The 17,943-nt window shown below is 41.0% G+C and overlaps 1 protein-coding gene across 8 annotated transcripts in view; it reads left to right on the forward strand.

The window, feature by feature from the left end:
* Positions 1-17,943, forward strand: part of ATG7 (autophagy related 7) — a 261,895-nt gene that overhangs the window by 104,203 nt on the left and 139,749 nt on the right. The window contains exon 19 of one of the 8 annotated variants that reach the window (XM_032262226.1): positions 8,259-10,267. The exons of the other annotated variants lie outside the window; for them this stretch is intronic. Within the exon in view, the coding sequence (XP_032118117.1) occupies positions 8,259-8,387 (129 nt within the window). The 3' untranslated portion in view covers positions 8,388-10,267. Of the gene's footprint in view, positions 1-8,258; positions 10,268-17,943 lie in introns of those variants that run through there. 8 annotated transcript variants of the gene reach the window in all.

Consider the following 17,943-nt stretch of genomic DNA (forward strand, 5'->3'; position numbering starts at 1 on the left):
TCTCCTCATGTCAGGAGTTATGTAATATATTATATCCCTTTTGGTGATGCTACTTATCCCCTTTCCATATTTGCAATTGCTTTTTCCAACAGTGAGAAACTTGTGATCTCAGCTCACTGCAACCTCTGCCTCCCAGGTTAAAGCGATTTTCCTGCCTCAGCCTCCCAAGGAGCTGGGATTATAGGCGCCCACCACCACACCTGGCTAATTTTTTAGGCTTTCACTCTGTTAGCCAGGCTGTTCTTGAACTGCTGACCTCGTGATCCACCCATCTAAGCCTCCCCAAGTGCTGGGATTACAGGAGTGAGCCACCACACTCAGCCCTGTCCTAGATATATCTACTCACTTACTGAAGTCTAAAATAACATGGAAAGTAGTTTAAAAGTTGCTAGCCCATGCTACTACGGAAAATAAACGCAGAACCTACGGTTCCTATTTGTGCACAGTTCTTTTTTACTAGGTAAAATTTACATATGGTAAAATGCATGAATCTTGAAACAACTCTTAAATGTATACACCCATGTAATTCACACTTCTCCCATCAAGATATTAGAGTTTTACCATCACTGCAGAAAGTCCCCAGGTACTCTTTCCCAGGCAATTCTTGGGGAGGGGGAAGTATGTTGAGTATTATGACTATTCCTTAGTTATAAGAAGTAAAGCTAGGCACCTTCAGGTGTTGTTTGTAATAATAGCCTTGTTTCTGGGACCCAGAAGTTGACCAAAACCTTTTTTCAGACCTGCAGAGTCAGGAGCAGGTCTGTGCCAGAGGAGACTGTATGCAGAGTATTCTTGCTGCTGTTGCACAATTCTGTTATTCACAGCCTTTGTGATAGTGCAGGAACAGCCTGTTACGAAGAATCAGCCTCCAAACTTGGTTTGCGTACCATCTGGGACCTGTGCAGATGTAGCAAGATGTGCCCAGAAACCTGATCTTGAGATTTTAATTAGTGATTAGCAACCCTAATATACTCATTGTGGTGTTGACTATGCAATAGGCTCTTCTGTTGATGGGTTATGATTAAACTCCTCAGAGTGACTTGCTATTAGTTTTTTGTGTGTATCTGGGCATAGGTCCTGAGGAATGATAGGGTGAGGGTTGAATAGGAATAATAAATGCCAGCTGGTGACATCAGATGGTGAATCGTACTTTCTTTCGGCCTTTGTCATAGCCAGCCTGCCTATTTATTTTTTGATACTATATAATCCTACCTTTCTTCTATCATATTTTCTTGTTAAGAAGAATGAAAATCCAGGCATGGTGGCTCATGCCTGCAATCCCAGCACTTTGGGGAGCTGAGATAGGCAGATTGCCAGAGGCTAAGAGTTCGAGACCAGCCTGGGCAACATGGTGAAATCCTGCCTGTATAAAAAATTTGGCCAGGCGTGGTGGCACGTGGCTGTAGTCCCAGCTGCTTGGGGGGCTGAGGTGAGAGGATCCATTGAACCCAGGAAGTTGAGACTGTAGTGAGCCATGATCATGCCACAGCACTCTAGCCTGGGTGACAGAGCAAGACCCTGTCATGCCCGTGCCCCTAACTCCCCACCAAAAAAGAGAAGCATGAAATACCAAAAGTAAACTTAGCTACTTAAACTTTTTTTTTTTAATTTTTATTTTTTTTTATTTTTGAGACAGAGTCTCATTCTGTTGCCAGGTGCCAAGCTGGAGTGCAGTGGCGTGATCTCGGCTCACTGCAACCTCCGCCTCCCGGGTTCAAACAATTCTGTCTCAGCCTCCCGAGTAGCTGGGACTACAGGTGCGTGCCACCACGCCCAGCTAATTTTTGTATTTTTAGTAGAGACAGGGTTTCACCATGTTGGCCAAGATGGTCTTGATCTCTTGACCTCGTGATTACCCGCCTCGGCCTCCCAAAGTGCTGGGATTACAGGCTTGAGCCACCGCACCCTGCCAGCTACTTAAACTTTAAAAGAAACCTCTGTCCCAAAGCAGCTTGTCACCTAAGGGTTTTGCAAATGTACCACCTAGAAATGGGCAAATCATAGATTTGGAAGGAAGGGTTAAACTTTTACCATGTGTCTATTGGCAGACGTTCATTTAATTCAACTGACATTTGAGTCCCTGCTGTGTGCCAGAGATACAAAGATGATTAAAATAGCCACTGTCCTCAAGGAACACCATCTAGAGGGTGAGACAGACTTACAAGCAATAATGATCTGTTCTGTTGTGAAATGCCCTACAGCAAGGTCTGTGCTCTTGTTTCAGCATCCCAATACCAATTAATTTTGTAAATGGAGATGACCAGGGGAAGGCCTTGCAGAGGATGCTTCTGAGTTGATGTAAAAGGTCAAGTAGGAGTTTCTAGAAACACCTGGGAAAGAGAATTCGAGGAATTCCAGGCAGTAGGGGATTGCATGTATAACAGCCAGAGACAACAAAACATGGCACAGTTGTGAAGTTGTACAAATCGTCGTCTTGTCTTTGTGAGTGCCATTTCAATTTTGGCCATCCTTAGAGCTGGAATCTGGTAGATGTTGTCTAATAGTTGAAGCTGCTGTTTTGAATTTTACAATTCCATGTAAAACTCTTGCTCACCTAGCACCGAGCTTTTAGGGGGTTTCCTAGCCTAAGGAATCCGGCAGCTGCAACAGGGTGGTGTGGAGGGCAGGAAGTCAGGGGATTTCCAAGGTCTCACTGGCCTGCCAAGTGACCTCAAGCAAGGTGTTCCCCCACTCTGCTTGCCTCCATTTCTTTTCTTCAGTGAATCAGTTGGATGAGATAGGTTCTGGCTTTCTACTGATACTTAATTAGCTTTTATTTTTAATATTTCCTTTATTTTGCAAGCAGTGCATTTTTAATTGCAGAAAATATATTTAAGAAAGAAAATATGATCCAGCTATTTAGATCGCTGTTAATTGATCTTAACACTTGATGATTTATATATATATATATATATATATATACACACACACACACACACACACACACAGAGAGAGAGAGAGAGAGAGAGAGAGAGGGAGAGAGAGAGAGAGAGATAAATATAGGTATACATAGACATCTTTTTTCCCTGAACATTCCTACTATAAGGGATTTATGGTGCTGTATTGAGGATACTCCCTGCTTCTCAGATTTGATAGGGTTTTAAATCTCAATCATTTACAAGGACTGGGCAGAGCCCAATCGGAAGAGCTCTCTGCAGCCTGTGCCAGGAATCTTTGCATACAGCTTCTCAGTGGCAAATATTACTCAAAACTGGGCTGCAGCCAGATTTTCCTTCTCCTTTCCAAAAGGGATATAAATCTCTGATTTGGAAAATGATGAGTAACCCCCAGGTTCTCTTTTCCTATCTCATTTACCCAGCAAGACCTCAAATCGTCTATTTTAATGTATGATGGATTCCATATGTACGGTTGTATGGTGTAAACTGTATCTCACATCTTGTCCTTAGCAACTAGTGTTTCTCCAATCTCCAGAACTGCTTGGTTCCCAAAAGGAGATGGAATATCCAGCCAGAGCTGGTGAGGAGTATTTAGTTACAAGCCTTAACCTCAGAACTCTTGGCTCTTCACTGCCTTGAAAAACCTTGAACATTTCTCCCTTTGCTTCTATTTCCTCATCCATAGAGTAGGGAAAATATTTTCTGTTTCCCAGGGAAATTGCAATGGCTGACGTGTATCCAGATCCCTGGGGCCAAGTACCAAGGCCTTTGCCCACTCCTGGGACTGGTGTTGACATCAGAAATAAGAAAACAAAGACCCCTGTAATTGCATTAGGTCTGCTGAGGTACTTGCAGCTTTTCTGGCTCACTGTTCACACACAGGTACAACGGGAGGGATTGACTCGGGGATTTGAAGGCCAAGGCTGCCCTGCAGGAACCTTGCATTCGTGTCTCTTGACAATGACGGCTAAAACCTTTTCCATGATTCCAGAGAATGCAGCCTTGCTCGTCACTTTTGACCAGTAGTTTTCAAGACCACCTAATTAGTAGTTAGAGCTTGTGATGCTTACTCCTTTCCCTGTCACCTGTGGTCACAAAGACACATCTGGTTTTCCCAGACACATTTTTTTCTTACAGGATTCTTTTTACCATTTGGACGAGAAAGTTTAGGGCTGTGTTCGCCTTAGATGGTTCCATTGGCAGCCTGGTCCAAGCAGAGTCTTCAGGGTATCGAAAAATTGGGTTCCTTTTAGTTTGGAATTAATCTCATTCACTTCTAGTCTTATCCCCAAGCACATTCTTAAATTTTTTGAGGCTGTGCACGGTGGCTCACGCCTATAATCTCAGCACTTTGGGAGGCCAAGGCGGGTGGATCACAATGTCTGGAGATTGAGACCATCCTGGCCAACATGATGAAACCCCGTCTCTACTAAAAATACAAAAAAATTATTTGGGCACAGTGGTGCACGCCTGTAGTCCCAGCTGCTCAGGAGGCTGAGGCAGGAGAATTGCTTGAACCCAGGAGGTGGAGATTGCAGTGAGCCAAGATCGTGCCACTGCACTACAGCCTGAGTGACAGTGCGAGACTGTCTCAAAAAAAAAAAAAAAAAAAAATTTTTTTTTGAGTCATGGATTGTGTTCAGACTGATGAAAGCAGTCACCGCTGTTCGCCTTAAAAATGCAAAGCCACACAAAGTTTTACAGACAATTTCAGAGGCTTCATGAAGTCCCTGAAATGTGCCTGTGGATCCTAGTAAAGCACCATTGCTCTCTGAGTGTTTCTTTGGTACCATTCCCAAGCTCTCCTAGATGAGACACTAGTACGTGAGGGTTGCAACCAGTCCCACCATGGCTGGCCTTATGGCTTTGGGAACTCGCCATCTCTCTGGGAACTAATTTTCCTCAACTGTAGTAAAGGGAGATGCAGGACCTCATTTACCACCAAGTTTTATTTTGTGTCTCTGAGATTGTGTAGCCTCTTGATCAACTATTGTATTTCTTTAGGCCCAGCTATATCCAACTGGGTGATGGAGGACAGTACTAACTCTGCCCAGAGTTCAAAGAGTTAGTTCTCTCTCTGCGAGTAGGGTGCATTGACTTGACTCCTAATGGGCAGAGGTCCCCAAGTAGCCACTGTTGATGTTCCTTCTTTTTTTTTTTTTTTAATTTATATGGTACATTCATCTACATCCTCTTGCCTATACGCTCAATAACTTGGTAAGATAGGGAGGGAGGAATATGGAGTTGTAACTGCTATCCAGCTCTTGAAACAAGGGAGCCATCACCTGGAACTAGGAAAGCTTTTTGCTGTTACACACACAGGCTATATGTGATATACATCCCTATTTAAATAGATTCTTTTAAATACCTAAATAAAGACCAGACATGGTAGCTCATGCCTGTAATCCCAGTACTTTGGGAGGCCGAGGCAGGTGGATCACCTGAGGTCAGGAGTTCGAGACTAACCTGGCCAACATGGTGAAATGCTGCCTCTAATAAAAATACAAAAATTAGCTGGGTGTGGTGGCAGGTGCCCATAATCCCAGCTACTCAGGAGGCTGAGGCAGGAGAATCATTTGAACCCAGGAGGCAGAGGTTGCAGTGAGCCAAGATTGCACCACTGCATTCCAGCCTGGGTGACAAGAATAAGACTATCTCTAAATAAATAAATACATATATAGATATTTACATGAGTTTATTTTAATGACCACTGCCATCTCATTCAATTCAACAATTTCATGATATATTTTTAGATGATACAAAAGTAAATAAAATAGCCTCTGAAGTTTCTGATATCCTTCTGGGCAAGATAGTAAAGTAATATACTACATGATCATATTATTCAGCTATATGAAATTATTAGAACGTTTTTACTCAGGAAATGTTCCTGGCTTGGAGATAGGAACTTATTATGTTGTGAATTGTGAGAAAATTCAATGAATAATTCACTTGATGAATAAATGAACAGCAAAATGGGAGAAAAAGATGGCTTGTACTCTCTAGGAGCTCACAGTCTGGTAGGATGCTGAGGCACAGTAGCAGGACGCCCTTTGCCTATTAGTTTGGAGGTATAACTTGTCATTACACTGTAAGTGGTAGAATTATTGAATGTTACACTGTCATGTTCTGAATATATTCAGCTAAGCTTCTTTCCAGCTTTTACTGTTTCTTTTTGCTTTAGTTGATGTGTTCAGTGATTGGTTATTGTATTAGAAAATCATTTCCAGAGTGTATTAAAACAAGCCTTTGAGATTCATCAAGGATGACAATATTTTATGAAAGGATGCATTATCACAATAAACTCTTTGAAAGTTTTTGCTTGCTCTCCTGCAGGATTTTTAAATGTCCCCATTTTATTTTTCTAAAGGGCCTTCTTGCTCAAGTATTTCTGAAAGTACTTATCATTGTAGCCTTTTTGCCATAGAAGATGTGAAAGAGGCTGGGCGTGGTGGGTCAGGTCTGTAATCCCAGCCTTTGGGAGGCTGAGGTGGGCGGATCACCTGAGGTGAGGAGTTTGAGACCAGCCTGGCCAACATGGCGAAACCCTGTCTCTACTAAAAATACAAAAATTAGCCCCACGTGCCGGCATGTGCTGTAATCCCAGCTACTTGGGAGGCTGAGGCAGGAGAATCCCTTGAGCCCAGGAGGCAGAGGTCGTAGTGGGTCAAGATTACACCACTGTGCTCCAGCCTGGGCAACAGAGAGAGACCCTGTCTCAATAAAATAAAGAATTTGTGGAAGAACTGTTTGAGAACGTCTTACTCCGTAAGTTATCCTTATGACTTGTTCATATAATATCTTATATTGTATTTATTGTAGTGATAGGAACTTATCAGAATTTTCTAGAGTGTCTGGCCTTCCCTAGTTTTAAGTAGTTCTTTCATTGTGAAAGTTTTGTTAGTGCTTTTTTTTTTTAACATGGAAAAAGCTGCATGGTTCTCTTCTCTAGAATATCTAATGGCTGGTTAAATCACATACCAAAGTTAGACATGTTGAGTTTACAGCCATCAGACTAAAATGGGAGAATATCGCCTATGTGGGCCTTAAGCTACTGCAAGTGTACCAAATGTGAACAGTCAGTGGGAGAATACCCATGAGCAAGTTTTGCAAATTAGTGGAGCTATCTTGATAGTACACAAGTGTGCATTCAGCTGAGTCTTGAATAAGGACAGCATCACTGGAATATGTGCTCAGCCACCCGAGGACTACTGTGGAATGTGTATTGAATGGACATGCTCCTAAGTAATCAGAACTCACCTGTCATAAGTCTAGGCAGCTTAGGTGTCTTTGTAATTGACTCTGGATTCACTGAAGCATTTGGATATTTTTAAGAACTCTATTGGCATTCCAACTTGGGATAGAAATCCATGCGAGAGTGTATTTTTGTATGTGTGAAGCCCTGGGAAATTTTTGGATTTCTCTTAGTTCTCAGTTGTACTTTGTGTTTTTCTTTCTTCATATGTCAGCTCTTCCTTAAAGGACCTTGAAGGGAGAGGGTAATGAAACTGAGGATTGAGGCAAATGGTAATTACTTATTGTTGTGTTGAAACCTACTTATCCCAAACACTGAATGTGAACTCAACATCGCTCTCTTAAAGAAGACCATTTATTTGTTGCCTGAGTAAAACCTTCCATAAAATTGCTAATATACCCATGTACAATGTTTTCGTTAGTTCAATTTGACCTGACTGATAAGGAAGATTGATTTCAATCATAAGGCACACAGATTTTTTAAAAAATGAGTGCAAAATGACTTGCTAATAGACTGATGTCTGAGTAAGAAAACAAAAACACATGCGTGTCTCCCAGCTGTACTGGAGGAGCAAGAGTTTCATTTAATACCATCTGCTGTCTTTGCCTAATCACTCACTACTTCCTATTTTTGAGAATATTCCAATAGGCGCTGAAAGTATACCTGGAAAATGATACCTATGCCATCCTATCCCACTCAGCAGAAGGACTGCAGTCCCAACAAATGGACCCTTTCACAGTGTTCCCCGGGGGAGGCTGCATGTTTCAGTTGGGCTATGTGAGTTTGATACGTTCTTCTTGGGAAGTTACTTCTCTCACAGTATTTTCCTTTTTTTTTTTTTTTTTTTTTTTTTTAAGACGAAGTCTCGCTTTACTTCTCTCACAGTATTTTCCTTTTTTTTTTTTTTTTTAAGACGAAGTCTCGCTCTGTAGCCCAGGCTGGAGTGCAGTGGTGCAGTCTCAGCTCACTGCAACCTCTGCCTCCTGGGTCCCAGTTCAAGCAATTCTCCTCTTTCAGCTTCCTGAGTAGCTGGGATTACAGGCATGTGCCACCATGCCCAATTAATTTTTGTATTTTTAGTAGAGATGGGGTTTTACCATGTTGGCCAGGCTGGTCTTGAACTCCTAACCTCAGGATCCACCTGCCTTGGCCTCCCAAAGTTCTGGGATTATAGGCGTGAGCCACTGTGCCCGGCCAATATTTTCCTCTTAATAGCCTCAGCGGTGGTAAATTTTTGACCTTTGTGGGTGGTGGGTTTGGTTTTTTTTTTTCCCCAGAAAGTAATTTGAAGCTGTGTGTTATGAATAAAAAGGGTAAGCAATTTGCAGGAAAACTTTTAAAAGTACTGCAAGGTTTAAAATGGATGTGAATAAGTGGCAACACTAGTAGAAGGGAATTCAAAAATATTGTAATCTTTTGAGCTAAGAGCTACCAGGACATTTTTATATGGCTAGTGCAGCAGCAATGAGCACTGGCTTTATCTGCTCCCCACGAACTGGGACCTTGGGCAAGTATCTCAAACTTTGAGCTTCGATTTCCTCAGGTATAACATAGTTGCAGTACCACAGCCATGAAGATGGAGTAAGAGCTTGTGGGGGGTGGGTGTCACGTAGTTGGCCGTCTGTCAGTGTTTTCCATCGCTCCTTTGTCTGAGCGGAGAGCAGGTGCTGTTACTATTTCCTTTCCTGAATGCACTCATTTTTGTCATTTACAGCCATAAAACCCTTTCCATCTTTAGAAGTTGACAAAAAGGGAGGGGAACAAAAAAGGATGAGCATTTCTTTTAAAAAGGGCCTGGCCTCAAGACGTGAGCAAATATTAATGTGCAGGTTTTTAGATTCTTTGTCTTTTTCTTTCCTTTTCCCTTTTCTTGTCATGTCAGCTGTAAATCTAGGAGCTTAATTATTCACCAAAATGAAGTTGAGGTTTAATGTTCCCTGGAGCATACACTGGTGGGAAGGATGAATTCTCATTTCCCAGGGACTGGAGGATTTGTTCAGGTATTTGTGGCCAACGGTAAGCCTACGACTTCAGATGAGCCGGCATAAATCTTGGGAGAGGCTTCTTGCCTGTGTTTCCTCTGAATTTCTCTGTGCTGTTAGAGGCAGGGACAGAAGGGACCCAGCATGGCAGTGCTGGGCTCAGTGTCATGCCTGCTGCCTGCCAGCGCAGAGGTTCTTGTCCCTGTCCCATATTGCTTCTTGGAAGCCTTGCTCTAGCCTCAATCATCTCGCCCTTTCTTTCTGGAGCTATAAATGGGTTTGAAGCCAGTGCAACATGGGCAGGGAGGATTAGCTGACTTGGTTTCATCTTCTCAAGTGCTACAGCATTTCTTTGTGCCTTTGGCATCATTTTATGGATGTTTTCCCAGTATCCCTTCCCAACGTCCTATGAATTAGCTAGCAAGAGCACTTCCCAGTGTATCAGATGAAGAGAACGTTAGGCTCAGAGAAATTACATGAAAGTCCAAGATGTGCAACTTGTTGTTCACTTTCCTACCATATTAATCATCTTTCAGTGATGTGGTAGGATTAATTCATATGCCTAGAATTCCATTGTACTTAGGTAGAGGGGAAATCATTTCAATTTAAATTTTTAGCAGGTTCGAGAACTGATTAGGGCTCCTTGAGGCTGTTTTTGGAGATCTTGTCCTTCGAAAAGGGAATCCTGATACCCAGAGGAATGTATTTCTTATGGTTGTGTTTCAAACTGTATCATCTTGAAAATCATGTGGGCTAGAGCAACTTCTAGGTGTCCTTTAGCATAGATGCAGGCTGGAGGTTGAGAATTTAAAAGCTTTTTCTCAAGAAACTTTTTATGACAAACATAGTTCATCTTCCATTTTGGTTAATTTTCAGCTTAAGTATTTTAAAAAACATTGGGAGGGCAGGGACATGCAGCTGCTAAGAATCCAAGACAGTGCTGTTTTGAAAATGCAAATATTTCTGGTTTGCATTTACTTGAAGTAGGATAGCTGCCTCCCATATATTCCCTTGAATACAGTTACTCTTTAAATGACATCATTTTGAATGGAATACAGAGTCCAGGTGGTTTTGGGGAAATCATTTAAAAAAAAAAAAAAAAAAAAAAACTTGGGTATCATTGCATTCTAGGGGCCAAGAAACAGAATGATGGTATTTTTGGCAGGCGCCCAGGCCCAGCAAAACCCACACCCCAAGGCTGTCTCTGTAGCTTCCTGTGGTTTTCCCACTGAAGAGAAACAGCCTTTCTCTTGGAGGGTCTGGATGGCAAGTATGTACATCAGCCTGATCAGAATCATAATATTCCTACTTTGAGTAGGAATAAGAAGTCCTAACAGGCTTCATTTAGGAAATTTGAGGCACCACAGTCGTTGCAAACTGAGCTGAACTGGTTTCATGGCTCCTAATGGTGCAAGTTTTTTTGTTTGTTTGGTAGAAACTGGTAACGTCCTATATTGGAAGTTGTTGTTACCAGGTGATCTGTAACAAAGTCAAGTCTCAGACTAAATTTTGCCACAGATAAGAACATTAGCAAGCAGGCACAAAAGCTAGTCATTCAGCATGTTCCTATGGACTCCGAAAAGCCCCAACCTGTCCTTTGGATATGTATCTCACATAAAAGGTTAGGTAGAAACGGATGCAGAAAAATTCTCATTACAGGGCATACCTAAGCTTTTAATTGGCACAGGTGATGGAATCCTCTGTTAAGTGTCCAGACTTAGGGCCAGAGTTCCAGGCCCAGAGTGCCACTGCAGAGAGTGTTAGGCTGCCTGGTTTGACAGATTCTCAAAACCCACATATATATGCAAGGTAAGAGATCCCTGTACAGTATATCCAGCCAACACATACATAAATCTTTTTTTCTTTTTCTTTTTTTTTTTTTGAGACGGAGTTTTGCTCTTGTGCCCAGGCTGGAGTATAGTGGCACAATATCTCAGCTCACCCGCAACCTCCACCTCTCGGGTTCAAGCCATTGTCTTGCCCCAGCCTCCCAAGTAGCTGGGACTGTAGGCGACAGCCACCACACCTGGCTAATTTTTGTATTTTTGGTAGAGACAGGGTTTCACTATGTTGGCCAGGCTGGTCTGGAACTCCGGACCTTGTGATCCGCCCACCTTGGCCTCCCAAAGTGCTGGGATTACAGGCGTGAGCCACCATGCCTGGCCCACATATCTTATTTTCATTTCTACCATCCTTTATATTTGTTAGGGAATCTTCTAGCATAGATTTTGAAGCTGTAGCTGATGGATTTGTAATGGGCACACCTAGAATATGCATTCCTGATTAGCATACCTCAGATACTAACTAGCTACCTGTAAGAGGAAGGGAGGGAGGGAGGAAGGGTTTGTATGTGTTCCCATATGTTCACATGCATTCACACTGTGTATTCAGAAATATTTAAAAATAAATTACAGGTAATAGGTAGCTCTTTGTTTCACCCTGGAATATTATGTCTTGTATAATGTTGCCAGCAATTCATGAGTGACCTGAAATGTCAACTGACCTTTGGCCTGCCATAGTGTCTTAGCCAGATCCATTGATGAATGGCTCACCATGGGGCAGAGAAAAGAGAGAAGAGAATAATTTTTGTTTTGTAGGCTTTTTGAAGTCTTCTATCTTTTTTTGTTTTTGTTTTTGTTTTGTTTTTTTGACAGAGTCTCATTCTGTTGCCCAGGCTGGAGTGCAGAGGTGCAATCTGTGCTCACTACAACCTCCGCTTCCCAGGTTCAAGTGATTCTTGTGCTCATGAGTAGCTGGGACTACTGGTGCATGCCATCATGCTGGGCTAATTTTTGTGTATTATATAGAGACAGAGTTTTACCATGTTGCCCAGGCTGGTCTCAAAATCCTAAGCTCAAGCAGTCTTCCTCCATCAGCCTCCCAAACTGCTGGGAGCCACTGTGCCTGGCCAGTTCTGTAGGCTTTTTCAAGCTTTTTTGCATTCTTTTTGGAGACAGTCTTGCTCTGTCACCAGGCTGGAGTGCAGTGACACGATCTCAGCTCATTGCAGTCTCTGCCTCCCACGTTCTAGCGATTCTCCTGCCTCAGCCTCCCGAGTAGCTGGGACTACAGGCACCTGCCACCACGCTCTGCTAATTTTTGTATTTTTTAGTAGAGACGGGCTCTTGCCATGTTGTCCGGGATAGTCTGGATCTCTTGACCTCATGATCTGCCTGCCTCAGCCTCTCAAAGTGCTGGAATTATAGGTATGAGCCACCAAGCCCAGTGCTTTTTTGCATTTTTTTATCTGATGTTCTGATTTGTGTGGAGATGTTGTATCCCCCACTCATTTTTGTACACAAATCTTTGTCCAGGGTCATAGAATGAGTAAATTACAGGAACTGTACCTTGAATGAACTCTTATCCTTGATAGTTTCTCTATGATACAAGGGCAAGTTACTACTAAGAGCTATCACTATTCTTCAAAGAAAACAATAGGCCAGGTGATTCAAGCCACTCTCTTACTGAAGTCACCTAAAGAAACTGGATCAGTTGCTTCTAAAAATCTTCTTAAACATCAAATCACTATTAAAAGGAGCTATTGAGTTGAGATTTGAGAGAGAAGGTAAACACAGAGGAGTAAGGCTTAGCATTAAGGCCATTTTATTTTATTTTTTTTTTTTGGTCTTACGGGCATTTGCTGATCAGGAAAAGGAAGTTCAGAGTGTGAGCCACACCTTTAGAGTCCTTTCAAATGGTGAAGGAGTTAAAACTTGTAGTCTGGGTCCTTTCAAGCCTGAGAACCCTTATAAATCATTCTTCATTTTGGGTTGGAATCCTATCAAGAAATACACATAGGAGTAAGGGTGAAGTGGAAGTAAACCATCCTTGACATTGGCTGTAACAGTTTCACGTTATCTAAGTAAACCTTAAGGCTTACTTGCATTAAGATAATTTCTGTTTAGGTAATGATCATTGGTGTCAGGTAAAAGCAGTGAAATCTTAGAGGGAAATATGATCCTAGTCCTAAAATTATTTATATAGATAATTTTGCTGTTACAATATCTAGCCAAAAAGGTAACCAGGCATACAAGAAGAGAAGGTACTGTGAGAGCTGGCAGAAGGAAAAACAAAAAAAAGGAGACATTCAGCGGTTCTAGATGTTGTACTTACTAGACATAGAATATGAAATACAATTCTTATAGCATTAAAAGAAGTAAAAGCCCAAACTTGTACTGGGGACTGGAAACTCTAAAATATGACTTTTCAGATTTAAAAGACTGAAATCTAGACCTGAACATTAAAAAAAAAATGAATACATGTATAGGCAGTTATATACAGCTAAAGAGCAAATTAGTGAAACAGAAAATAGAAGAAACTATTCAAAGTGAAGCACAGTACACACAAAGATGGAAAATATGAAAGAGAAGGTGGAGGATAGAGTGAGAATGTCTAATAATTGGAGACCTACAAAAAAGAAGAGAAAGAATGGTTCTATGGCAATATTGAATGGGATTATAAACTTTTTTTTGAAACAAATGAAAGACATCAAGCCTCAAACCCAAGAAGCCTAAAAAATTCATAACAGTACAAATAAAACTAAATCCACATCTAGATCCATCATAATGAAATTTAAGAAAATGGAATATAAATAAATCTTAAAAGCAGTGGGGGATGGGAAAAAGGCATTAACTTCAGAAGAATGATGGTCAGGCTTATAGTTGAGTTCTCAATAGCAGAGTGTGAGCCAGATGACAATGGAAATAACTTCTTTAGTGTGCTGAAGGAAAGCAATGCATCCCAGAATTTTAAACCCAGCAGAAAATACTGTTCTAGAATGAAAGGTAAAAGTGAAGGTTTTGTATAGACAAGAACAGAGTCTACCACCAGCATGTTTACACAAAAAGGACTTTTAATAGTTCTTCTGTAGGTAGAAAGAAAGTGATGTAAAATGTTAAGTCAGAAGTATGGAAAAAAATTAAAAGTATAGAAAGTAGTTAAAGATGGGGGTAACTCTAGGCCAGGCACGGTGGCTCACAACTGTAATCCCAGACTTTGGGAGGCTGAGGCAGGCACATCACTTGAGGTCAGGAGCTTGAGACCAGGCTGGCCAACACAGTGAAACCCCATCTCTACTGAAAATGCAAAAATTAGCCAGGTGTGGTGGTGCACACCTATAGTTCCAGCTACTCTGGAGGTTGAGGTGGGAGGATTGCTTGAGCCCAGAAGTTCAAGGCTGTAGTGGGCTATGATTGTACCCCTGCAGCCCAGCCTGACTGTCTCAAAAAAAATAAATAAATAAAAGGGAGTAACTCTAAGTGAACATTTACTGCATAAGAAAATACAGTGTTGAGTGGGATTTTTTAAAATAGAGATTTAAAGCTAAGACAGGTGGATCACTTGAGGTCAGAAGTTAAGAGACCAGCCTGGCCTAACTATTTTTAGTAGAGACAGTTAGAAACCCTGTCTCTACTAAAAATACAAAAAAAATAATAATAAGTAGCTGGGTGTGGTGGCAGGTGCCTGTAATTTGAACTACTTAGGAGGCTGAGGCAGGAGAATAGCTTGAAGCTGGGAGGTGGAAGTTGGTGTGGGCTGAGATCATGCCAGTGTGCTCCAGCCTAAGCTACAGAGGAAGATGTTGTTTCAAAAGAAAAAAAAAAAAAAAAAGAGATTTAAAATGCAAGACAGAAAAATCATAAAAATTTGAAGGAGGTGATTGGAATTAGTTTGTCTGTTCTAAGGTTCTTGCATTGTCTTGGAAGAGGTTAAAGAGATGAATTAATGCTTGACTGAGATAAGTCAAGGATATATGTTGTAATTAACAGATTAAACACTAAACAAATAGAAAAACTAACTTCTGACTAAGGAAAAATGATGAAGGAAGAAAAAAACATAAAACAAGTACAAGATAACAAAGCACAGGAAGTGGTGGTAAACTTAAACCCGTATGTATCAGTAATTACATTAAACATAATTTATTAAATACTGGTGATAGAAAAAGATTGTCAAACCAGGTTTTTAAATTTATATGCATTATATAAGTATTATATCTTAAACTTACAGAAAAACTGAAAATAAAAAGATATAAGAACATAGTATTTTAGTATTGAATTTTCAAAAATCAGGTGAAAAAGAATAAATTTAATAAACACGAACCACAAGAAAGCTGGTGTAGCTATATTATCAGACAAAACAGATTTTAAGGCAAAAAGCATTAATTACTTTGTGATACAATTACTTTATAATAATTGGTTTTAATTCACCAGGTAGATGGAATTCTAAATTTGTATGTATTTAATAATATGTCTATAAATATATATAAAACAGTTTACAGAACTACCAGGAATAAATGATTTTTTCCTGAGATGGAGTCTCACTCTGTCACCCAGGCTGGAGCGCAAGGGGTGTGATCTCGGCTCACCGCAACCTCCTACTCCCAGGTTCAAACAATTCTTCTGCCTCTGCCTCTGAGTAGCTGGGACTGTAGGCGAATGCCCGGCTAATTTTTGTATTTTTAGTAGAGACGGAGTTTCGTCATGTTGGCCAGACTAGTCTGGAACTCCTGATCTTGAGTGATCCACCCACCTTGGCCTCCCAAAGTACTGAGATTACAGGTGTAAGCCACCATGCCTGGCTGATTCATTAAAATTTTCTACTGTAATTGTAAATTACTTATTTCTGGGCTGAGCGTGGTGGCCCACGTGGAGGCTGAGGCAGGAGAATTGCTTGAACCTGGGTGGCGGTGGTTGCAGGGAGCCAGGATCACACCACTGCACTCCATCCTGGGTAACAGAGCAAGACTCTGTCTCCAAAAAAAAAAAAAAAAAAGTCTCAGTAATTGATTGGAAAAAATAGGATACCAAAAAAATCAGGAAGGGTATTGAACATTTGATTAACAGGTTAATAAGCATATTCTGGTGAATACATACAAAATACTGCACCTAAATATGAAGTATACATTCTTTTCAAGCACACACTTAATATTTTACAAGAATTTACTGGAATAGACTGGATTATTAAGCAAGTCTCAACAGATTTCAAACTGTGAAATTACATAGATATATACTGATTCCACTGTAATTATGCAAGAAGTCAGTAATAAACAGATAACTAGAAAATCATCCCCATATATTTGGAAATTCAGATATATACTTATAACTCATTAAAGATGACATAATGGAAATTAACTATTTTAACTGAATGATTAAAAAAATTATACCAAAATTTGTTGGATATAGAGAAAGCAGTAGTTAATAAAAATGTGGCTCATGCCTGTAATCTCAGCACTTTGGGGGATCAGGGCAAGAGGATTGCTTGAGGCCAAGAGTTTGAAACCAGGCTGTGCAACATAGCAAGACCTCGTCTCAACAAAAAATCTACAAATTTGCCAGGTGTTGTGGCACATGCCTGTAGTCCCAGCTCTTTGGGAGGCTGAGACAGGAGGATTGCGTGAGCCCAGGAGTTTGAGGTTATAGTGAACTCTGTTTGTACCACTGCATTTCAGTGTGGGAGACAGTGAGTTTGAGCCTTTGTCCAAAAAAAAAAGCCTTAAAACAAGCCCAAAATTAGCAAATATTTGTATTAAGAAGTCAGTAAAAGCAACACAATAAATGCAAACAACTAGAAGGTAGAAATCATTACAGAGAAGAGCAGAAAGACTTGTAAAATTGCTAAACTTATGGTGAGGCTGACCAAAAGGAAAATTAACATGTATCTTAGCATTGAATTTTAAGAAATCAGATGCAGGCTGGGCTCAGTTGCTCACACCTGTAATCCTACCACTTTGGGAGGCTGAGGTAGGCAGATACTTGAGGCCAGGAGTTCGAGACCAGCCTGGCCAACATGGTGAAAGGCGAAACCCCGTCTCTACTAAGAATAAAAATGTTAGCTAGGCATGGTGGCCTATGCCTATAGTCCCAGCGACTGAGGCTGCGGCAGGAAAATTGCTTGAACCCCAGAGGCAGAGGTTGCAGTGCACTGAGATGGTACCACTATGCTTCAGCCTGGGCAACAGAATAAATTTATAGTTCAACATTTTAACAGTATCACTTCATTTTGTCTTTTTTAATGAGGCAGATTTAGATGAACAATTATAAGGAAAAGTAGGGAAATGATCATATACAGTGGTGGTAAGAGGTAAGTAAGGAGTTGTAATTTAGAAGTGGCTTTTTTTTTTTTTTTCTTTTTTTTTTTTTTGGAGTCCTGCTCTGTTGTCCAGGCTTGAGTGCAGTGACACAATCTCAGCTCACTGAAACTTCTACCTCCTAGGTTCAGAAAATTTTCCTGCCTCAGTCTCCCAAGTAGCTGGGATTACGAGCATGAGCCACCACGCCCAGGTAATTTTTGTATTTTTAGTAGAGACAGGGCTTCACCATGTTGGCCAGGCTGAACTTGAACTCCTGACCTCAGGTTATCTGCCCAATTCAGCCTCCCAAAATGCTGGGATTACAGGTGTGAGCCACAGTACCTGGCCCTGAAGTGGCTTTGTTGGGACTTCTGATACAATGGGTTGATGTTCTTGACTGGGTTATATACAAATGGTCACTCTACAGTCACATATAGACTACAATGTAGCCTTTAGACTGCATTTTACTTTTCTGATATTTCATATTGAAAAATGTTAAGATAATAAATAGGTATTCTGCATACATACTTGTGCAGGCAGCTCATCAACCTTAGGCTATAAAAGACTGAGTCCAGTGTAAGTTTTCAATAATTTACCCACCCATACCATACTTAATTTAAGCCAATGTGTATGAACTTCTTGAAACTGGAACTGTTCCCTCTTATGCTGAGTACCCAAATAGACAAAGCTATAGGGATAGGCCAATAAATAAATGAGCAGAGAGGACTCACTTGAAGACAACAG

This window comes from Sapajus apella, unplaced genomic scaffold (genome assembly GCF_009761245.1).
Source record: "Sapajus apella isolate SASKATOON/1434 unplaced genomic scaffold, GSC_monkey_1.0 scaffold128, whole genome shotgun sequence".
NCBI lineage: Eukaryota > Metazoa > Chordata > Mammalia > Primates > Cebidae > Sapajus > Sapajus apella.